The 24,306-nt window shown below is 49.3% G+C and overlaps 1 protein-coding gene across 1 annotated transcript in view; it reads left to right on the top strand.

Annotated features, from left to right (window-relative positions):
* Window positions 1-24,306, top strand: part of LOC106573467 (semaphorin-4B) — a 105,913-nt gene that overhangs the window by 67,292 nt on the left and 14,315 nt on the right. Inside the window, exons 6-8 of the mRNA XM_014148544.3 lie at window positions 21,616-21,727; window positions 22,035-22,151; window positions 22,515-22,672. Of these exons, the coding sequence (XP_014004019.1) occupies window positions 21,616-21,727; window positions 22,035-22,151; window positions 22,515-22,672 (387 nt within the window). The remainder of the gene's footprint in view (window positions 1-21,615; window positions 21,728-22,034; window positions 22,152-22,514; window positions 22,673-24,306) is intronic.

The raw sequence follows: 24,306 nt of genomic DNA, 5'->3' as shown, positions 1-24,306 counted from the left end.
AGAGAACCAACATGTCTGTGTGCTGTAGAGAACCACCATGCCTGTGTGTTGTAGAGAGAACCACCATGCCTGTGTTCTGTAGAGAGAAGCACCATGCCTGCGTGTTGCAGAGAACCAACATGCCTGTGTGTTGTAGAGAGAACCACCATGCCTGTGTGTTGTAGAGAACCACCATGCCTGTGTGTTGTAGGGAACCACCATGCCTGTGTGCTGTAGAGAGAACCACCATGCCTGTGTGCTTTAGAGAGAACCACCATGCCTGTGTGCTGTAGAGAGAACCACCATGCCTGTGTGCTGTAGAGAGAACCACCATGCCTGTGTGCTGTAGAGAGAACCACCATGCCTGTGTGTTGTAGAGAACCACCATGCCTGTGTGTTGTATAGAGAACCACCGTGCCTGTGTGCTGAAGAGAGAACCATCGTGCATGTGTGCTGTAGAGAGAACCATCATGCCTGTGTGTTGTAGAGAACCACCATGCCTGTTTGTTGTAGAGAACCACCATGCCTGTGTGCTGTAGAGAACCACCATGCCTGTGTGTTGTAGAGAACCACCATGCCTGTGTGTTGTAGAGAACCACCATGTATGTGTGTTGTAGAGAGAACAACCATGTCTGTGTGTTGTAGATAGAACCACCATGTCTGTGTGTTGTAGAGAACCATCACGTCTGTGTGTTGTAGAGAACCATCATGTCTGTGTGTTGTAGAGAACCACCATGCCTGTGTGTTGTAGAGAGAACCACCATGCCTGTGTGTTGTAGAGAGAACCACCATGCCTGTGTGTTGTAGAGAGAACCACCATGTCTGTGTGTTGTAGAGAACCACCATGTCTGTGTGTTGTAGAGAACCACCATGCCTGTGTGCTGTAGAGAACCACCAAGCCTGTGTGCTGTAGAGAGAACCACCATGTCTGTGTGTTGTAGAGAACCATCATGCCTGTGTGTTGTAGCGAGAACCACCATGCATGTGTGTTGTAGAGAGAACCACCATGCCTGGGTGTTGTAGAGAGAACCACCATGCCTGTGTGTTGTAGAGAGAACCACCATGCCTGTGTGTTGTAGAGAGAACCACCATGCCTGTGTGCTGTAGAGAGAAGCACCATGCCTGTGTGTTGTAGAGAACCAACATCCCTGTGTGTTGTAGAGAACCACCATGCCTGTGTGCTGTAGAGAGAACCACCATGCCTGTGTGCTTTAGAGAGAACCACCATGCCTGTGTGTTGTAGAGAGAACCACCATGCCTGTGCGCTGTAGAGAACCACCATGCCTGTGTGTTGTAGAGAGAACCACCATGCCTGTGTGTTGTAGAGAGAACCACCATGCCTGTGTGTTGTAGAGAGAACCACCATGCCTGTGTGTTGTAGAGAGAACCACCATGCCTGTGTGTTGTAGAGAGAACCACCATGCCTGTGTGTTGTAGAGAGAAATACCATGTCTGTGTGTTGTAGAGAACCACCATGTCTGTGTGTTGCAGAGAACCACCATGTCTGTGTGTTGGAGAGAGAACCACCATGCCTGTGTGCTGTAGAGAGAACAACCATGTCTGTGTGTTGTAGAGAACCACCATGTCTGTGTGTTGTAGAGAACCACCATGTCTGTGGGTTGCAGAGAACCATCATGCCTGTGTGTTGTAGAGAGAACCACCATGCCTGTGTGTTGTAGAGAGAACAACCATGCCTGTGTGTTGTAGAGAGAACCACCATGCCTGTGTGTTGTAGAGAACCACCATGCCTGTGTGTTGTAGAGAACCACCATGGCTGTGTGCTGTGTAGAGAACCACCATGCCTGTGTGTTGTAGAGAACCACCATGCCTGTGTGTTGTAGAGAACCACCATGCCTGTGTGTTGTATAGAGAACCACCATGCCTGTGTGTTGTAGAGAACCACCATGCCTGTGTGCTGTAGAGAGAACCACCATGTCTGTGTGTTGTAGAGAGAAATACCATGTCTGTGTGTTGTAGAGAACCACCATGTCTGTGTGTTGCAGAGAACCACCATGTCTGTGTGTTGGAGAGAGAACCACCATGCCTGTGTGCTGTAGAGAGAACAACCATGTCTGTGTGTTGTAGAGAACCACCATGTCTGTGTGTTGTAGAGAACCACCATGTCTGTGGGTTGCAGAGAACCATCATGCCTGTGTGTTGTAGAGAGAACCACCATGCCTGTGTGTTGTAGAGAGAACAACCATGCCTGTGTGTTGTAGAGAGAACCACCATGCCTGTGTGTTGTAGAGAACCACCATGCCTGTGTGTTGTAGAGAACCACCATGGCTGTGTGCTGTGTAGAGAACCACCATGCCTGTGTGTTGTAGAGAACCACCATGCCTGTGTGTTGTAGAGAACCACCATGCCTGTGTGTTGTATAGAGAACCACCATGCCTGTGTGTTGTAGAGAACCACCATGCCTGTGTGCTGTAGAGAGAACCACCATGTCTGTGTGTTGTAGAGAACCACCATGTCTGTGTGTTGTAGAGAACCACCATGTCTGTGTGTTGCAGAGAACCACCATGCCTGTGTGTTGTAGAGAGAACCACCAAGCCTGTGTGCTGTAGAGAGAACCACCATGTCTGTGTGTTGTAGAGAACCATCATGCCTGTGTATTGTAGCGAGAACCACCATGCATGTGTGTTGTAGAGAGAACCACCATGCCTGTGTGTTGTAGAGAGAACCACCATGCCTGTGTGCTGTAGAGAGAAGCACCATGCCTGTGTGTTGGAGAGAGAACCACCATGCCTGTGTGTTGTAGAGAGAAACACCATGCCTGTGTGTTGTAGAGTGAACCACCATGTCTGTGTGTTGCAGAGAACCACCATGTCTGTGTGTTGGAGAGAGAACCACCATGCCTGTGTGCTGTAGAGAGAACCACCATGCCTGTGTGTTGTAGAGAGAACCACCATGCCTGTGTGTTGTAGAGAGAACCACCATGCCTGTGTGCTGTAGAGAGAAGCACCATGCCTGTGTGTTGTAGAGAACCAACATCCCTGTGTGTTGTAGAGAACCACCATGCCTGTGTGCTGTAGAGAGAACCACCATGCCTGTGTGCTGTAGAGAGAACCACCATGCCTGTGTGTTGTAGAGAGAACCACCATGCCTGTGTGCTGTAGAGAACCACGATGCCTGTGTGTTGTAGAGAGAACCACCATGCCTGTGTGTTGTAGAGAGAACCACCATGCCTGTGTGTTGTAGAGTGAACCACCATGCATGTGTGCTGTAGAGAGAAGCACCATACCTGTGTGTTGTAGAGAACCACCATGCCTGTGTGCTGTAGAGAGAACCACGATGCCTGTGTGCTGTAGAGAACCACCATGCCTGTGTTTTGTAGAGAGAACCACCATGCCTGTGTTTTGTACAGAGAACCACCATGCCTGTGTGTTGTAGAGAGAACCACCATGCCTGTGTGCTGTAGAGAGAACCACCATGCCTGTGTGCTGTAGAGAGAACCACCATGCCTGTGTGTTGTAGAGAGAACCACCATGCCTGTGTGTTGTAGAGAGAACCACCATGCCTGTGTGTTGTAGAGAGAACCACCATGCCTGTGTGCTGTAGAGAGAACCACCATGCCTGTGTGCTGTAGAGAGAACCACCATGCCTGTGTGTTGTAGAGAGAACCACCATGCCTGTGTGTTGTAGAGAGAACCACCATGCCTGTGTGTTGTAGAGAGAACCACCATGCCTGTGTGCTGTAGAGAGAAGCACCATGCCTGTGTGTTGTAGAGAACCAACATCCCTGTGTGTTGTAGAGAGAACGACCATGCCTGTGTGTTGTAGAGAACCACCATGCCTGTGTGTTGTAGAGAACCACCATGCCTGTGTGCTGTAGAGAGAACCACCATGCCTGTGTGCTGTAGAGAGAACCACCATGCCTGTGTGTTGTAGAGAGAACCACCATGCCTGTGTGCTGTAGAGAACCACCATGCCTGTGTGTTGTAGAGAGAACCACCATGCCTGTGTGTTGTAGAGAGAACCACCATGCCTGTGTGTTGTAGAGAACCACCATGCCTGTGTGCTGTAGAGAGAACCACGATGCCTGTGTGCTGTAGAGAACCACCATGCCTGTGTTTTGTAGAGAGAACCACCATGCCTGTGTTTTGTACAGAGAACCACCATGCCTGTGTGTTGTAGAGAGAACCACCATGCCTGTGTGCTGTAGAGAGAACCACCATGCCTGTGTGCTGTAGAGAGAACCACCATGCCTGTGTGTTGTAGAGAGAACCACCATGCCTGTGTGTTGTAGAGAGAACCACCATGCCTGTGTGTTGTAGAGAGAACCACCATGCCTGTGTGCTGTAGAGAGAACCGCCATGCCTGTGTGCTGTAGAGAGAACCGCCATGCCTGTGTGCTGTAGAGAGAACCACCATGCCTGTGTGTTGTAGAGAGAACCACCATGCCTGTGTGTTGTAGAGAGAACCACCATGCCTGTGTGCTGTAGAGAGAAGCACCATGCCTGTGTGTTGTAGAGAACCAACATCCCTGTGTGTTGTAGAGAGAACGACCATGCCTGTGTGTTGTAGAGAACCATCATGCCTGTGTGTTGTAGAGAACCACCATGCCTGTGTGCTGTAGAGAGAACCACCATGCCTGTGTGCTTTAGAGAGAACCACCATGCCTGTGTGTTGTAGAGAGAACCAGCATGCCTGTGTGCTGTAGAGAACCACCATGCCTGTGTGTTGTAGAGAGAACCACCATGCCTGTGTGTTGTAGAGAGAACCACCATGCCTGTGTGTTGGAGAGAACCACCATGCCTGTGTGTTGTAGAGAGAACCACCATGCCTGTGTGCTGTAGAGAGAACCACCATGTCTGTGTGTTGTAGAGAACCACCATGTCTGTGTGTTGCAGAGAACCACCATGCCTGTGTGTTGTAGAGAGAACCACCATGCCTGTGTCCTGTAGAGAGAACCACCATGCCTGTGTCCTGTAGAGAGAACCACCATGCCTGTGTCCTGTAGAGAGAACCACCATGCCTGTGTCCTGTAGAGAACCACCATGTCTGTGTGTTGTAGAGAACCACCATGTCTGTGTGTTGCAGAGAACCACCATGCCTGTGTGCTGTAGAGAGAACCACCATGCCTGTGTGTTGTAGAGAACCACCATGCCTGTGTGTTGTAGAGAACCACCATGGCTGTGTGCTGTGTAGAGAACCACCATGCCTGTGTGCTTTAGAGAGAACAACCATGCCTGTGTGCTGTAGAGAGAACCACCATGCCTGTGTGCTGTAGAGAGAACCACCATGCCTGTGTGCTGTAGAGAGAACCACCATGCCTGTGTGCTGTAGAGAACCACCATGTCTGTGTTTTGTAGAGAGAACCACCATGCCTGTGTGTTGTAGAGAGAACCAGCATGCCTGTGTGCTGTAGAGAGAACCACCATGCCTGTGTGCTGTAGAGAGAACCACGATGCCTGTGTGCTGTAGAGAACCACCATGCCTGTGTTTTGTAGAGAGAACCACCATGCCTGTGTTTTGTAGAGAGAACCACCATGCCTGTGTGTTGTAGAGAGAACCACCATGCCTGTGTGCTGTAGAGAGAACCACCATGCCTGTGTGCTGTAGAGAGAACCACCATGCCTGTGTGTTGTAGAGAGAACCACCATGCCTGTGTGTTGTAGAGAGAACCACCATGCCTGTGTGTTGTAGAGAGAACCACCATGCCTGTGTGCTGTAGAGAGAACCACCATGACTGTGTGCTGTAGAGAGAACCACCATGCCTGTGTGTTGTAGAGAACCACGATGCCTGTGTGTTGTATAGAGAACCACCATGCCTGTGTGTTGTAGAGAACCACCATGCCTGTGTGTTGTAGAGAACCACCATGCCTGTGTGTTGTAGAGAGAACCACCATGCCTGTGTGTTGTAGAGAACCACCATGTCTGTGTGTTGTAGAGAACCACCATGTCTGTGTGTTGCAGAGAACCACCATGCCTGTGTGTTGTAGAGAGAACCACCAAGCCTGTGTGCTGTAGAGAGAACCACCATGTCTGTGTGTTGTAGAGAACCATCATGCCTGTGTGTTGTAGCGAGAACCACCATGCATGTGTGTTGTAGAGAGAACCACCATGCCTGTGTGTTGTAGAGAGAACCACCATGCCTGTGTGTTGTAGAGAGAACCACCATGCCTGTGTGCTGTAGAGAGAAGCACGATGCCTGTGTGTTGTAGAGAACCAACATCCCTGTGTGTTGTAGAGAACCACCATGCCTGTGTGCTGTAGAGAGAACCACCATGCCTGTGTGCTTTAGAGAGAACCACCATGCCTGTGTGTTGTAGAGAGAACCACCATGCCTGTGTGCTGTAGAGAACCACCATGCCTGTGTGTTGTAGAGAGAACCACCATGCCTGTGTGCTGTAGAGAGAACCACCATGCCTGTGCGTGAGAGAACCACCATGCCTGTGTGTTAGAGAGAACCACCATGTCTGTGTGTTGTAGAGAACCACCATGCCTGTGTGTTGTCGAGAGAACCACCATGCCTGTGTGTTGTAGAGAGAACCACCATGCCTGTGTGTGGAAGAGAGAACCACCATGCCTGTGTGTTGTAGAGAACCACCATGCCTGTGTGTTGTAGCGAGAACCACCATGCCTGTGTGTTGTAGAGAGAACCACCATGCCTGTGTGTTGTAGAGAGAACCACCATGCCTGTGTGCTGTAGAGAGAACCACCATGCCTGTGTGTTGTAGAGAACCACCATGCCTGTGTGTTGTAGGAGAACCACCATGCCTGTGTGTTGTAGAGAGAACCACCATGCCTGTGTGTTGTAGAGAGAACCACCATGCCTGTGTGCTGTAGAGAGAACCACCATGCCTGTGTGCTGTAGAGAGAACCACCATGCCTGTGTGTTGTAGAGAGAACCACCATGCCTGTGTGCTGTAGAGAGAACCACCATGCCTGTGTGTTGTAGAGAGAACCACCATGCCTGTGTGTTGTAGAGAGAACCACCATGCCTGTGTGTTGTAGAGAGAACCACCATGCCTGTGTGTTGTAGAGAGAACCACCATGCCTGTGTGTTGTAGAGAGAACCACCATGCCTGTGTGCTGTAGAGAGAACCACCATGCCTGTGTGCTGTAGAGAGAACCACCATGCCTGTGTGCTGTAGAGAACCACCATGCCTGTGTGCTGTAGAGAACCACCATGCCTGTGTGTTGTAGAGAACCACCATGCCTGTGTTTTGTCCGAGAGAACCACCATGCCTGTGTGTTGTAGAGAGAACCACCATGCCTGTGTGCTGTAGAGAGAACCACCATGCCTGTGTGCTGTAGAGAGAACCACCATGCCTGTGTGTTGTAGAGAGACCACCATGCCTGTGTGTTGTAGAGAGAACCACCATGCCTGTGTGTTGTAGAGAGAACCACCATGCCTGTGTGTTGTAGAGAGAACCACCATGCCTGTGTGCTGTAGAGAGAACCACCATGCCTGTGTGCTGTAGAGAGAACCACCATGCCTGTGTGCTGTAGAGAGAACCACCATGCCTGTGTGTTGTAGAGAACCACCATGTCTGTGTGTTGTAGAGAACCACCATGCCTGTGTGTTGTAGAGAGAACCACCATGCCTGTGTGCTGTAGAGAGAACCACCATGCCTGTGTGTTGTAGAGAGAACCACCATGCCTGTGTGTTGTAGAGAGAACCACCATGCCTGTGTGCTGTAGAGAGAACCACCATGCCTGTGTGTTGTAGAGAACCACCATGCCTGTGTGTTGTAGAGAACCACCATGCTGTGTGTTGAGAGAACCACCATGCCTGTGTGTTGTAGAGAGAACCACCATGCCTGTGTGCTGTAGAGAGAACCACCATGCCTGTGTGCCTGTAGAGAGAACCACCATGCCTGTGTGTTGTAGAGAGAACCACCATGCCTGTGTGTTGTAGAGAACCACCATGCCTGTGTGTTGTAGAGAACCACCATGCCTGTGTGCTGTAGAGAGAACCACCATGCCTGTGTGCTGTAGAGAGAACCACCATGCCTGTGTGCTGTAGAGAGAACCACCATGCCTGTGTGCTGTAGAGAGAACCACCATGCCTGTGTGCTGTAGAGAGAACCACCATGCCTGTGTGCTGTAGAGAGAACCACCATGCCTGTGTGCTGTAGAGAACCACCATGCCTGTGTTTTGTAGAGAGAACCACCATGCCTGTGTGTTGTAGAGAGAACCAGCATGCCTGTGTGCTGTAGAGAGAACCACCATGCCTGTGTGCTGTAGAGAGAACCACGATGCCTGTGTGCTGTAGAGAGAACCACCATGCCTGTGTGTTGTAGAGAGAACCACCATGCCTGTGTGTTGTAGAGAGAACCACCATGCCTGTGTGTTGTAGAGAGAACCACCATGCCTGTGTGCTGTAGAGAGAACCACCATGCCTGTGTGCTGTAGAGAGAACCACCATGCCTGTGTGTTGTAGAGAGAACCACCATGCCTGTGTGTTGTAGAGAGAACCACCATGCCTGTGTGCTGTAGAGAGAACCACCATGCCTGTGTGCTGTAGAGAGAACCACCATGCCTGTGTGCTGTAGAGAGAACCACCATGCCTGTGTGCTGTAGAGAGAACCACCATGCCTGTGTGCGGCAGAGAACCACCATGCCTGTGTGTTGTAGAGAACCACCATGCCTGTGTGTTGTAGAGAGAACCACCATGCCTGTGTGTTGTAGAGAACCACCATGCCTGTGTGTTGTAGAGAACCACCATGCCTGTGTGTTGTAGAGAGAACCACCATGCCTGTGTTTTGTAGAGAACCACCATGCCTGTGTGTTGTAGAGAGAACCACCATGCCTGTGTGTTGTCAGAGAACCACCATGCCTGTGTGTTGTAGAGAGAACCACCAAGCCTGTGTGCTGTAGAGAGCTGTGTGTTGTAGAGAGAACCACCATGCCTGTGTGTTGTAGAGAGAACCACCATGCCTGTGTGCTGTAGAGAGAACCACCATGCCTGTGTGTTGTAGAGAGAACCACCATGCCTGTGTGTTGTAGAGAGAACCACCATGCCTGTGTGTTGTAGAGAGAACCACCATGCCTGTGTGCTGTAGAGAGAACCACCATGCCTGTGTGCTGTAGAGAGAACCACCATGCCTGTGTGTTGTAGAGAACCACCATGCCTGTGTGTTGTAGAGAACCACCATGCCTGTGTGTTGTAGAGAACCACCATGCCTGTGTGTTGTAGAGAACCACCATGCCTGTGTGTTGTAGAGAGAACCACCATGCCTGTGTGTTGTAGAGAACCACCATGTCTGTGTGTTGTAGAGAACCACCATGTCTGTGTGTTGCAGAGAACCACCATGCCTGTGTGTTGTAGAGAGAACCACCAAGCCTGTGTGCTGTAGAGAGAACCACCATGTCTGTGTGTTGTAGAGAACCATCATGCCTGTGTGTTGTAGCGAGAACCACCATGCATGTGTGTTGTAGAGAGAACCACCATGCCTGTGTGTTGTAGAGAGAACCACCATGCCTGTGTGTTGTAGAGAGAACCACCATGCCTGTGTGCTGTAGAGAGAAGCACGATGCCTGTGTGTTGTAGAGAACCAACATCCCTGTGTGTTGTAGAGAACCACCATGCCTGTGTGCTGTAGAGAGAACCACCATGCCTGTGTGCTTTAGAGAGAACCACCATGCCTGTGTGTTGTAGAGAGAACCACCATGCCTGTGTGCTGTAGAGAACCACCATGCCTGTGTGTTGTAGAGAGAACCACCATGCCTGTGTGCTGTAGAGAGAACCACCATGCCTGTGTGTTGTAGAGACTGTAGAGAGAACCACCATGTCTGTGCGTTGTAGAGAACCACCATTTCTGTGTATTGTAGAGAACCACCATGTCTGTGTGTTGCAGAGAACCACCATGCCTGTGTGTTGTAGAGAGAACCACCAAGCCTGTGTGCTGTAGAGAGAACCACCATGTCTGTGTGTTGTAGAGAACCATCATGCCTGTGTGTTGTAGCGAGAACCACCATGCATGTGTGTTGTAGAGAGAACCACCATGCCTGTGTGTTGTAGAGAGAACCACCATGCCTGTGTGTTGTAGAGAGAACCACCATGCCTGTGTGCTGTAGAGAGAAGCACCATGCCTGTGTGTTGTAGAGAACCAACATCCCTGTGTGTTGTAGAGAACCACCATGCCTGTGTGCTGTAGAGAGAACCACCATGCCTGTGTGCTGTAGAGAGAACCACCATGCCTGTGTGTTGTAGAGAGAACCACCATGCCTGTGTGCTGTAGAGAACCACCATGCCTGTGTGTTGTAGAGAGAACCACCATGCCTGTGTGTTGTAGAGAGAACCACCATGCCTGTGTGTTGTAGAGTGAACCACCATGCATGTGTGCTGTAGAGAGAAGCACCATACCTGTGTGTTGTAGAGAACCACCATGCCTGTGTGCTGTAGAGAGAACCACGATGCCTGTGTGCTGTAGAGAACCACCATGCCTGTGTTTTGTAGAGAGAACCACCATGCCTGTGTTTTGTACAGAGAACCACCATGCCTGTGTGTTGTAGAGAGAACCACCATGCCTGTGTGCTGTAGAGAGAACCACCATGCCTGTGTGCTGTAGAGAGAACCACCATGCCTGTGTGTTGTAGAGAGAACCACCATGCCTGTGTGTTGTAGAGAGAACCACCATGCCTGTGTGTTGTAGAGAGAACCACCATGCCTGTGTGCTGTAGAGAGAACCACCATGCCTGTGTGCTGTAGAGAGAACCACCATGCCTGTGTGTTGTAGAGAGAACCACCATGCCTGTGTGTTGTAGAGAGAACCACCATGCCTGTGTGTTGTAGAGAGAACCACCATGCCTGTGTGCTGTAGAGAGAAGCACCATGCCTGTGTGTTGTAGAGAACCAACATCCCTGTGTGTTGTAGAGAGAACGACCATGCCTGTGTGTTGTAGAGAACCACCATGCCTGTGTGTTGTAGAGAACCACCATGCCTGTGTGCTGTAGAGAGAACCACCATGCCTGTGTGCTGTAGAGAGAACCACCATGCCTGTGTGTTGTAGAGAGAACCACCATGCCTGTGTGCTGTAGAGAACCACCATGCCTGTGTGTTGTAGAGAGAACCACCATGCCTGTGTGTTGTAGAGAGAACCACCATGCCTGTGTGTTGTAGAGAACCACCATGCCTGTGTGCAGTAGAGAGAACCACGATGCCTGTGTGCTGTAGAGAACCACCATGCCTGTGTTTTGTAGAGAGAACCACCATGCCTGTGTTTTGTACAGAGAACCACCATGCCTGTGTGTTGTAGAGAGAACCACCATGCCTGTGTGCTGTAGAGAGAACCACCATGCCTGTGTGCTGTAGAGAGAACCACCATGCCTGTGTGTTGTAGAGAGAACCACCATGCCTGTGTGTTGTAGAGAGAACCACCATGCCTGTGTGTTGTAGAGAGAACCACCATGCCTGTGTGCTGTAGAGAGAACCACCATGCCTGTGTGCTGTAGAGAGAACCACCATGCCTGTGTGTTGTAGAGAGAACCACCATGCCTGTGTGTTGTAGAGAGAACCACCATGCCTGTGTGTTGTAGAGAGAACCACCATGCCTGTGTGCTGTAGAGAGAAGCACCATGCCTGTGTGTTGTAGAGAACCAACATCCCTGTGTGTTGTAGAGAGAACGACCATGCCTGTGTGTTGTAGAGAACCATCATGCCTGTGTGTTGTAGAGAACCACCATCCTTGTGTGCTGTAGAGAGAACCACCATGCCTGTGTGCTTTAGAGAGAACCACCATGCCTGTGTGTTGTAGAGAGAACCAGCATGCCTGTGTGCTGTAGAGAACCACCATGCCTGTGTGTTGTAGAGAGAACCACCATGCCTGTGTGTTGTAGAGAGAACCACCATGCCTGTGTGTTGGAGAGAACCACCATGCCTGTGTGTTGTAGAGAGAACCACCATGCCTGTGTGCTGTAGAGAGAACCACCATGTCTGTGTGTTGTAGAGAACCACCATGTCTGTGTGTTGCAGAGAACCACCATGCCTGTGTGTTGTAGAGAGAACCACCATGCCTGTGTCCTGTAGAGAGAACCACCATGCCTGTGTCCTGTAGAGAGAACCACCATGCCTGTGTCCTGTAGAGAGAACCACCATGCCTGTGTCCTGTAGAGAACCACCATGTCTGTGTGTTGTAGAGAACCACCATGTCTGTGTGTTGCAGAGAACCACAATGCCTGTGTGCTGTAGAGAGAACCACCATGCCTGTGTGTTGTAGAGAACCACCATGCCTGTGTGTTGTACAGAACCACCATGGCTGTGTGCTGTGTAGAGAACCACCATGCCTGTGTGCTTTAGAGAGAACAACCATGCCTGTGTGCTGTAGAGAGAACCACCATGCCTGTGTGCTGTAGAGAGAACCACCATGCCTGTGTGCTGTAGAGAGAACCACCATGCCTGTGTGCTGTAGAGAACCACCATGTCTGTGTTTTGTAGAGAGAACCACCATGCCTGTGTGTTGTAGAGAGAACCAGCATGCCTGTGTGCTGTAGAGAGAACCACCATGCCTGTGTGCTGTAGAGAGAACCACGATGCCTGTGTGCTGTAGAGAACCACCATGCCTGTGTTTTGTAGAGAGAACCACCATGCCTGTGTTTTGTAGAGAGAACCACCATGCCTGTGTGTTGTAGAGAGAACCACCATGCCTGTGTGCTGTAGAGAGAACCACCATGCCTGTGTGCTGTAGAGAGAACCACCATGCCTGTGTGTTGTAGAGAGAACCACCATGCCTGTGTGTTGTAGAGAGAACCACCATGCCTGTGTGTTGTAGAGAGAACCACCATGCCTGTGTGCTGTAGAGAGAACCACCATGCCTGTGTGCTGTAGAGAGAACCACCATGCCTGTGTGTTGTAGAGAACCACGATGCCTGTGTGTTGTATAGAGAACCACCATGCCTGTGTGTTGTAGAGAACCACCATGCCTGTGTGTTGTAGAGAACCACCATGCCTGTGTGTTGTAGAGAGAACCACCATGCCTGTGTGTTGTAGAGAACCACCATGTCTGTGTGTTGTAGAGAACCACCATGTCTGTGTGTTGCAGAGAACCACCATGCCTGTGTGTTGTAGAGAGAACCACCAAGCCTGTGTGCTGTAGAGAGAACCACCATGTCTGTGTGTTGTAGAGAACCATCATGCCTGTGTGTTGTAGCGAGAACCACCATGCATGTGTGTTGTAGAGAGAACCACCATGCCTGTGTGTTGTAGAGAGAACCACCATGCCTGTGTGTTGTAGAGAGAACCACCATGCCTGTGTGCTGTAGAGAGAAGCACGATGCTTGTGTGTTGTAGAGAACCAACATCCCTGTGTGTTGTAGAGAACCACCATGCCTGTGTGCTGTAGAGAGAACCACCATGCCTGTGTGCTTTAGAGAGAACCACCATGCCTGTGTGTTGTAGAGAGAACCACCATGCCTGTGTGCTGTAGAGAACCACCATGCCTGTGTGTTGTAGAGAGAACCACCATGCCTGTGTGCTGTAGAGAGAACCACCATGTCTGTGTGTTGTAGAGAACCACCATGTCTGTGTGTTGTAGAGAACCACCATGTCTGTATGTTGCAGAGAACCACCATGCCTGTGTGTTGTAGAGAGAACCACCAAGCCTGTGTGTGGAAGAGAGAACCACCATGTCTGTGTGTTGTAGAGAACCATCATGCCTGTGTGTTGTAGCGAGAACCACCATGCATGTGTGTTGTAGAGAGAACCACCATGCCTGTGTGCTGTAGAGAGAACCACCATGCCTGTGTGTTGTAGAGAACCACCATGCCTGTGTGCTGTAGAGAGAACCACCATGCCTGTGTGCTGTAGAGAACCACCATGCCTGTGTGTTGTAGAGAGAACCACCATGCCTGTGTGTTGTAGAGAGAACCACCATGCCTGTGTGTTGTAGAGAGAACCACCATGCCTGTGTGCTGTAGAGAGAACCACCATGCCTGTGTGCTGTAGAGAGAACCACCATGCCTGTGTGTTGTAGAGAGAACCACCATGCCTGTGTGTTGTAGAGAGAACCACCATGCCTGTGTGTTGTAGAGAGAACCACCATGCCTGTGTGCTGTAGAGAGAACCACCATGCCTGTGTGCTGTAGAGAGAACCACCATGCCTGTGTGTTGTAGAGAGAACCACCATGCCTGTGTGCTGTAGAGAGACCACCATGCCTGTGTGTTGTAGAGAGAACCACCATGCCTGTGTGTTGTAGAGAGAACCACCATGCCTGTGTGTTGTAGAGAGAACCACCATGCCTGTGTGTTGTAGAGAGAACCACCATGCCTGTGTGTTGTAGAGAACCACCATGCCTGTGTGTTGTAGAGAGAACCACCATGCCTGTGTGTTGTAGAGAGAACCACCATGCCTGTGTGTTGTAGAGAGAACCACCATGCCTGTGTGTTGTAGAGAGAACCACCATGCCTGTGTGCTGTAGAGAGAACCACCATGCCTGTGTGCTGTAGAGAGAACCACCATGCCTGTGTGTTGTAGAGAGAACCACCATGCCTGTGTGTTGTAGAGAGAACCACCATGCCTGTGTGTTGTAGAGAGAACCACCATGCCTGTGTGTTGTAGAGAGAACCACCATGCCTGTGTGCTGTAGAGAGAACCACCATGCCTGTGTGCTGTAGAGAGAACCACCATGCCTGTGTGTTGTAGAGAGAACCACCATGCCTGTGTGCTGTAGAGAGAACCACCATGCCTGTGTGCTGTAGAGAGAACCACCATGCCTGTGTGCTGTAGAGAGAACCACCATGCCTGTGTGTTGTAGAGAGAACCACCATGCCTGTGTGTTGTAGAGAGAACCACCATGCCTGTGTGTTGTAGAGAGAACCACCATGCCTGTGTGCTGTAGAGAGAACCACCATGCCTGTGTGTTGTAGAGAGAACCACCATGCCTGTGTGTTGTAGAGAGAACCACCATGCCTGTGTGTTGTAGAGAGAACCACCATGCCTGTGTGTTGTAGAGAACCACCATGCCTGTGTGTTGTAGAGAGAACCACCATGCCTGTGTGCTGTAGAGAGAACCACCATGTCTGTGTGTTGTAGAGAACCACCATGTCTGTGTGTTGTAGAGAACCACCATGTCTGTGTGTTGCAGAGAACCACCATGCCTGTGTGTTGTAGAGAGAACCACCAAGCCTGTGTGCTGTAGAGAGAACCACCATGTCTGTGTGTTGTAGAGAACCATCATGCCTGTGTGTTGTAGCGAGAACCACCATGCATGTGTGTTGTAGAGAGAACCACCATGCCTGTGTGTTGTAGAGAGAACCACCATGCCTGTGTGTTGTAGAGAGAACCACCATGCCTGTGTGCTGTAGAGAGAAGCACCATGCCTGTGTGTTGTAGAGAACCAACATCCCTGTGTGTTGTAGAGAACCACCATGCCTGTGTGCTGTAGAGAGAACCACCATGCCTGTGTGCTTGTAGAGAGAACCACCATGCCTGTGTGTTGTAGAGAGAACCACCATGCCTGTGTGCTGTAGAGAACCACCATGCCTGTGTGTTGTAGAGAGAACCACCATGCCTGTGTGCTGTAGAGAGAACCACCATGCCTGTGTGTTGTAGAGAACCACCATGTCTGTGTGTTGTAGAGAACCACCATGTCTGTGTGTTGCAGAGAACCACCATGCCTGTGTGTTGTAGAGAGAACCACCAAGCCTGTGTGCTGTAGAGAGAACCACCATGTCTGTGTGTTGTAGAGAACCATCATGCCTGTGTGTTGTAGCGAGAACCACCATGCCTGTGTGTTGTAGAGAGAACCACCATGCCTGTGTGTTGTAGAGAGAACCACCATGCCTGTGTGTTGTAGAGAGAACCACCATGCCTGTGTGCTGTAGAGAGAACCACCATGCCTGTGTGTTGTAGAGAGAACCACCATGCCTGTGTGTTGTAGAGAACCACCATGCCTGTGTGCTGTAGAGAGAACCACCATGCCTGTGTGCTGTAGAGAGAACCACCATGCCTGTGTGTTGTAGAGAGAACCACCATGCCTGTGTGCTGTAGAGAACCACCATGCCTGTGTGTTGTAGAGAGAACCACCATGCCTGTGTGTTGTAGAGAGAACCACCATGCCTGTGTGTTGTAGAGTGAACCACCATGCCTGTGTGCTGTAGAGAGAAGCACCATGCCTGTGTGTTGTAGAGAACCACCATGCCTGTGTGCTGTAGAGAGAACCACGATGCCTGTGTGCTGTAGAGAACCACCATGCCTGTGTTTTGTAGAGAGAACCACCATGCCTGTGTTTTGTACAGAGAACCACCATGCCTGTGTGTTGTAGAGAGAACCACCATGCCTGTGTGCTGTAGAGAGAACCACCATGCCTGTGTGCTGTAGAGAGAACCACCATGCCTGTGTGTTGTAGAGAGAACCACCATGCCTGTGTGTTGTAGAGAGAACCACCATGCCTGTGTGTTGTAGAGAGAACCACCATGCCTGTGTGCTGTAGAGAGAACCACCATGCCTGTGTGCTGTAGAGAGAACCACCATGCCTGTGTGTTGTAGAGAGAACCACCATGCCTGTGTGTTGTAGAGAGAACCACCATGCCTGTGTGTTGTAGAGAGAACCACCATGCCTGTGTGCTGTAGAGAGAAGCACCATGCCTGTGTGTTGTAGAGAACCACCATCCCTGTGTGTTGTAGAGAACGACCATGCCTGTGTGTTGTAGAGAACCACCATGCCTGTGTGTTGTAGAGAACCACCATGCCTGTGTGCTGTAGAGAGAACCACCATGCCTGTGTGCTGTAGAGAGAACCACCATGCCTGTGTGTTGTAGAGAGAACCACCATGCCTGTGTGCTGTAGAGAGAACCACCATGCCTGTGTGTTGTAGAGAGAACCACCATGCCTGTGTGTTGTAGAGAGAACCACCATGCCTGTGTGTTGTAGAGAGAACCACCATGCCTGTGTGTTGTAGAGAGAACCACCATGCCTGTGTGTTGTAGAGAGAACCACCATGCCTGTGTGTTGTAGAGAGAACCACCATGCCTGTGTGTTGTAGAGAGAACCACCATGCCTGTGTGTTGTAGAGAGAACCACCATGCCTGTGTGTTGTAGAGAGAACCACCATGCCTGTGTGCTGTAGAGAGAACCACCATGCCTGTGTGTTGTAGAGAGAACCACCATGCCTGTGTGTTGTAGAGAGAACCACCATGCCTGTGTGCTGTAGAGAGAACCACCATGCCTGTGTGCTGTAGAGAGAACCACCATGCCTGTGTGCTGTAGAGAGAACCACCATGCCTGTGTGCTGTAGAGAGAACCACCATGCCTGTGTGCTGTAGAGAGAACCACCATGCCTGTGTGCGGTAGAGAGAACCACCATGCCTGTGTGTTGTAGAGAACCACCATGCCTGTGTGTTGTAGAGAGAACCACCATGCCTGTGTGTTGTAGAGAGAACCACCATGCCTGTGTGTTGTAGAGAACCACCATGCCTGTGTGCTGTAGAGAGAACCACCATGCCTGTGTGCTGTAGAGAGAACCACCATGCCTGTGTGCTGTAGAGAGAACCACCATGTCTGTGTGTTGCAGAGAACCACCATGCCTGTGTGTTGTAGAGAGAACCACCATGCCTGTGTGCTGTAGAGAGAACCACCATGTCTGTGTGTTGCAGAGAACCACCATGCCTGTGTGTTGTAGAGAGAACCACCAAGCCTGTGTGCTGTAGAGAGAACCACCATGTCTGTGTGTTGTAGAGAACCATCATGCCTGTGTATTGTAGCGAGAACCACCATGCATGTGTGTTGTAGAGAGAACCACCATGCCTGTGTGTTGTAGAGAGAACCACCATGCCTGTGTGTTGTAGAGAGAACCACCATGCCTGTGTGCTGTAGAGAGAAGCACCATGCCTGTGTGTTGTAGAGAACCAACATCCCTGTGTGTTGTAGAGAGAACGACCATGCCTGTGTGTTGTAGAGAACCACCATGCCTGTGTGTTGTAGAGAACCACCATGCCTGTGTGCTGTAGAGAGAACCACCATGCCTGTGTGCTTTAGAGAGAACCACCATGCCTGTGTGTTATAGAGAGAACCACCATGCCTGTGTGCTGTAGAGAACCACCATGCCTGTGTGTTGTAGAGAGAACCACCATGCCTGTGTGTTGTAGAGAGAACCACCATGCCTGTGTGTTGTAGAGAGAACCACCATGCCTGTGTGTTGTAGAGTGAACCACCATGCCTGTGTGCGGTAGAGAGAACCACCATGCCTGTGTGCTGTAGAGAGAACCACCATGCCTGTGTGTTGTAGAGAACCACCATGCCTGTGTGTTGTAGAGAGAACCACCATGCCTGTGTGTTGTAGAGAGAACCACCATGCCTGTGTGTTGTAGAGAGAACCACCATGCCTGTGTGCTGTAGAGAGAACCACCATGCCTGTGTGCTGTAGAGAGAACCACCATGCCTGTGTGTTGTAGAGAGAACCACCATGCCTGTGTGTTGTAGAGAGAACCACCATGCCTGTGTGTTGTAGAGAGAACCACCATGCCTGTGTGTTGTAGAGAGAACCACCATGCCTGTGTGTTGTAGAGAGAACCACCATGCCTGTGTGTTGTAGAGAGAACCACCATGCCTGTGTGTTGTAGAGAGAACCACCATGCCTGTGTGTTGTAGAGAACCACCATGCCTGTGTGTTGTAGAGAGAACCACCATGCCTGTGTGTTGTAGAGGAACCACCATGCCTGTGTGCTGTAGAGAGAACCACCATGCCTGTGTGTTGTAGAGAGAACCACCATGCCTGTGTGTTGTAGAGAGAACCACCATGCCTGTGTGTTGTAGAGAGAACCACCATGCCTGTGTGTTGTAGAGAGAACCACCATGCCTGTGTGTTGTAGAGAGAACCACCATGCCTGTGTGCTGTAGAGAGAACCACCATGCCTGTGTGCTGTAGAGAGAACCACCATGCCTGTGTGTTGTAGAGAGAACCACCATGCCTGTGTGCTGTAGAGAGAACCACCATGCCTGTGTGTTGTAGAGAACCACCATGCCTGTGTGTTGTAGAGAGAACCACCATGCCTGTGTGTTGTAGAGAGAACCACCATGCCTGTGTGTTGTAGAGAACCACCATGCCTGTGTGTTGTAGAGAGAACCACCATGCCTGTGTGCTGTAGAGAGAACCACCATGCCTGTGTGTTGTAGAGAACCACCATGCCTGTGTGTTGTAGAGAACCACCATGCCTGTGTGCTGTAGAGAGAACCACCATGCCTGTGTGCTGTAGAGAGAACCACCATGCCTGTGTGCTGTAGAGAGAACCACCATGCCTGTGTGCTGTAGAGAACCACCATGCCTGTGTGTTGTAGAGAACCACCATGCCTGTGTGTTGTAGAGAGAACCACCATGCCTGTGTGTTGTAGAGAACCACCATGCCTGTGTGTTGTAGAGAGAACCACCATGCCTGTGTGCTGTAGAGAGAACCACCATGTCTGTGTGTTGTAGAGAACCACCATGTCTGTGTGTTGTAGAGAACCACCATGTCTGTGTGTTGCAGAGAACCACCATGCCTGTGTGTTGTAGAGAGAACCACCATGCCTGTGTCCTGTAGAGAGAACCACCATACCTGTGTCCTGTAGAGAGAACCACCATGCCTGTGTGCTGTAGAGAACCACCATGTCTGTGTGTTGTAGAGAACCACCATGTCTGTGTGTTGCAGAGAACCACCATGTCTGTGTGTTGTAGAGAGAACCACCATGCCTCTGTGTTGTAGAGAGAACCACCATGCCTGTGTGTTGTAGAGAGAACCACCATGCCTGTGTGTTGTCGAGAGAACCACCATGGCTGTGTGCTGTCGAGAGAACCACCATGCCTGTGTGTTGTAGAGAACCACCATGTCTGTGTGTTGTAGAGAGAACCACCATGCCTGTGTGTTATAGAGAGAACCACCATGCCTGTGTGCTGTCGAGAGAACCACCATGCCTGTGTGTTGTAGAGAACCACCATGTCTGTGTGTTGTAGAGAGAACCACCATGCCTGTGTGTTGTAGAGAGAACCACCATGCCTGTGTGTTGTAGAGAGAACCACCATGCCTGTGTGCTGTAGAGAGAACCACCATGCCTGTGTGTTGTAGAGAGAACCACCATGCCTGTGTGTTGTAGAGATAACCACCATGCCTGTGTGTTGTAGAGAGAACCACCATGCCTGTGTGTTGTAGAGAGAACCACCATGCCTGTGTGTTGTAGAGAGAACCACCATGCCTGTGTGTTGTAGAGAGAACCACCATGCCTGTGTGCTGTAGAGAGAACCACCATGCCTGTGTGCTGTAGAGAGAACCACCATGCCTGTGTGTTGTAGAGAACCACCATGCCTGTGTGCTGTAGAGAGAACCACCATGCCTGTGTTGTAGAGAGATGTAATTAGCCTTGTAATTCACTCTGTCAATCAAGGTACATATTTTCTTCTCCATGAGATTATCCCCCTGGAGACTGCATATTTTTTCACCTGAAATCAGCATATTCCAATTATACCCCTTATCGATGCTTAGTGAGCATGTGTGGCTCTGGGTTGTATGAAGATGTTTTAGAACTCATAGATTTGAGAGGAAGTGCATCTTTAAAAGTGTTCTGCTGATGGAGAGACAAGTCTCTGAGGCAATTCAGAATAACATTGACATTTCCATTTAAAAATATTGACAGTCAAAGAACATCTCAAATGTGTGTCCCTTTCCCCTTCATACTACTTCAATATGGGGGGGATACATTAAGGGAGGAGGGGAAGTATCTTGGCTTAACTTTAGGTTGTGTCTCTCTTATCACAACCATTGAGTCTCAGCCCACACAGAGAGATATAAAGTACAGTATAGAAAGTTATGTCCATTCCTTCTGTAAGCAGCACTCCTCATCTTCCCCATCACCAGATCGCTTTTAAAAGGAATTGTATAATAACATTTACTTAATAAAGAGCGACAGCCCCTAAAAAGCTATTTCTCATTTGAAAATGGCCTATGTGGCATAAATATGAGTCCAAATATTTATTATAGTGTAATAATGTACTACAAAGTGAAAATAGGATAAATTTGGTCATAAAGTCCGTCTCATCCAAAACTGAGATTTGCAAGATAATGGAAAAAATGAAGGGTAGCGTAAGAGTTTGGCAGCACGCACATAATCATACATTCGGAGCGCAGCTGCACACGACCCAATTGTAATGCCCATGGTCAATTTGGTTTGACATTCGATATCCCTATGGGGCTGGTTAGGGGCCATCAGTAAATTGCACAGTGTACATCGGACAATATTTTAAAAGGTCAATAGCTTCAAATGTCAATGACTTAAAAACTTCAAACCATCTATACATTTTCATATACAAATATTGAAAGCATTTAATGAGATTACTAAAAGTTGTGCAACATGAACATACTGTCCCATTTACATTGTGTAATTTATTGACGGTCCCTAAACAGCCCCAGAGATATGCTATCCAAAGTCAAACCAATTTTCCCACGGTTGCGCTACAGCCGCTGAAGCTAATTGGCAAAATGATTTAGCTAACTCCTCCCACCTGCGAACACACACAAGAGACACCCACATCAAACCACACCCTGTGGTTTGACCCACCCCAAAGTGACCGACTGTGACCACATACTGGTTCCCGCCCCAGAATTTGTGCTACAGCGCTGTAGTAGCGAACAGAGTGGCCAGCAGGCAGTGGGAATTGTCAGTGTAGATTACAGCCCTACTTCTCCTCAAGGCTCTCTTTCTCTCTGGGTCCTCTCCAGAACACAGCTGACTTCACCCTGGTGAGAAGCCAGACTGGAGAGATAGTGACAGAGGACGGACGCAGCCGCTGCCCTTTCAACCCTGAGTACAAGTCCACTGCCATCATGGCCGGTAGGATCACTATATGGGTCACTTATTTACTGTCAGGGAAATATGTTTGGCTTCTATATGACTGTGTACACAATACATACTGTATAACATAATGTAGACATACTTAATTACTGATTTATCAATTATAAAATATTTTATATACAGTAGCTGCAATGTATATTTTACCATCCTTAGTGTCTTCCATACTGTAAATATACTAGCAGACAACACTTCCCTCCTAGATTCCAGGGTTTGTTATGAGTGACAGAGGCTCCTTCTCTAGGTCCAGATATTGTTTGTCTTCATCTTATCGTTCCTTACATTATAGATGGAGAACTGTATGCTGGTACGGTCAGTAATTTCCAAGGAAATGAACCTATCATTTACAAGAGCCTGGGCCAAGGCGCTGCCCTGAAAACAGAAAACTCCTTGAACTGGCTCCAAGGTAAGTTCAGGTCTTCAGGCAGTAAGCTATCTGGTAACTGCTTCATGTCATGGTCTACTGTTTGTATATGAAGCTAGCTGATAAGGTAAACATGCACACATAAATAGTTTCCCCCTAAACATACAATCAGTATTTGAAGACCTCAGGCTGGACATGATAAATGAAAATGACCGTAGCTTTGAAGAACTATAGGCGTTTCCATGGTATTTTGTCATGTTCAACATGCAGTAGTTACCACTATTCCTGTTGCAAAATCGCTGAATCACCAGAAGACGTTTGTGGATGTAAAAGGCATGTCCGTGTGCTAGAGTGCATAGTTCTAGGTTTACATTTCACCCTGTGGTTTCTTTGTTGTTGTTCCAGACCCAGCCTTTGTGGGCTCTGCCTACATCCAGGAGAGCCTGCCCAAAGGCAACCCAGTAGGTGACGACGATAAGATTTACTTCTTCTTCAGCGAAGCGGGAAAAGAGTTAGATTTTTTTGACAAAACCATTGTGTCACGCATCGCTCGCGTGTGTAAGGTGAGTGATGCTTCGACGGAGATGGCCTGTCTAAAGAGTGTCTTTTCCCCTTGAGCAAGGCTCTCCTCACCCCCACCAATCTAGACACACTTTAATGGACTCTATCAGAGTGGGAGAAGAGTGTGTGTGTGTGTGTGTGTACACTTCTATGTGGTGTATGCATGTGTGTGTGAGGTGGGGGATTTAAGGGTGGAAGTGGTTGGTTTCACAGGGTGGGAGGGACACAGGGGTTCGTGTTACAGAAAAACATTCCTCCTGTGAGTTCCCCCTGTTTGGTCCCTCCTCCTCCAATCTTATCAGATTTCAGAAAATATTAGCGTTCAGCTAGGATTCACAGCAGACCTAAAATTCCTTCTCCACCTCTTTCCTGCACTTACCTGCAGACAAGGGTGTACTACGAGCAGCCGGAACACTTTACTTCAGTTTCCAGAATTTGAACCTGAAAGGAATGGTTTCCAATCATTATTCCACCGGTCTATTGTTGAGTGATACTTCTTCTCCACAATAATTTAATGAAAGTGAATCTGCCCTCACTTTGACAGCATGGTCATGGCCTCTTGTTTATCCCAGCTGTAGAACGGCCAATCCAAACACCGTGTGAAATACTAGCTGACAGTTTTATGGGCAACACCCCTCCTCCCAGGCTTTGCATTTCCAGCAGTCAATCTTCCCGGGAAAGCATCTTGTAATATTGCATTTCTTTCCTTTTTGTTTTATGAAGAGATAAGCAGTACCATTGCAGTGCTGCCAGAGTGGATCGAGTGAGGTGCATACAGTGAAGGGAGGAGCTATGTGACTGAGTCCTCCTGCAGGCAGCACCTTGTCCTCGCACATATAACAAACAAACGTAATGAATCCACCAAAGCCCATTATCAAACTTAATTTGAAAATATTTACCATGATGAGACGTGAAATAGAGCTCTGCTTTGGGGCCAGCTCAGAAGTCATTTTCAATTGTTTCTGTGCCTTTTTAATTTAATTTCCACCTCGGCCATATGAGCTAAACTCATTAAAGCAGTCTACACTTAGCAGCGACAGGCATCTTTTGCATTTTAAGAGGCCCCATACATTGCAGTTCCAATGGAGGGATATGTTTCCTTGTTTATATTTTTCGAACAGGCAGCAGACAGCTTCTAGTAATAGGATTTTGACTGCCTATCCATCCCAGGCTCTGCAGACTACAAGCAGAAAGGCTTCTCTACAGTAGCTGTCTGCAGGTGTATGTCTTGACAGTGAGTGGCAGTCAAATGGTAACCAGTGTGTCTGCCACTGTTAGAGTGAGACTGCAGGACACACCCTTGATTCTCCTCTAAAATAAAACACAGGATGGTGGTGTGCAGGCCAATCACAGGGGAGATTTGAACTCAGTGTACAGAGTATCTTAGCTACAGCTCCTGGTCTTTCTTATCCTCACACCATACACGCCACTATAGTGTCCTTGTTAGGGAATTCCCCTTGTAAAGGTTTGGATGGTGCAATATGTGTTGGTGAAACTGTAGACAAGGCGTTGTCAAAAATACAGAATTACAATAATACTGAAAATGAAACTTTTGATGGGTGGAGCATTGTGGATGTATACAGCTGTGCAGAAAACAGAAAAACACAACAAGCTGGTATTACTGTTATTACAGAAA

The sequence above is a fragment of the Salmo salar genome, chromosome 16 (genome assembly GCF_965601325.2).
Source record: "Salmo salar chromosome 16, fSalSal1, whole genome shotgun sequence".
Lineage (NCBI taxonomy): Eukaryota > Metazoa > Chordata > Actinopteri > Salmoniformes > Salmonidae > Salmo > Salmo salar.
This window is presented reverse-complemented; position numbering and strand designations above follow the sequence as displayed.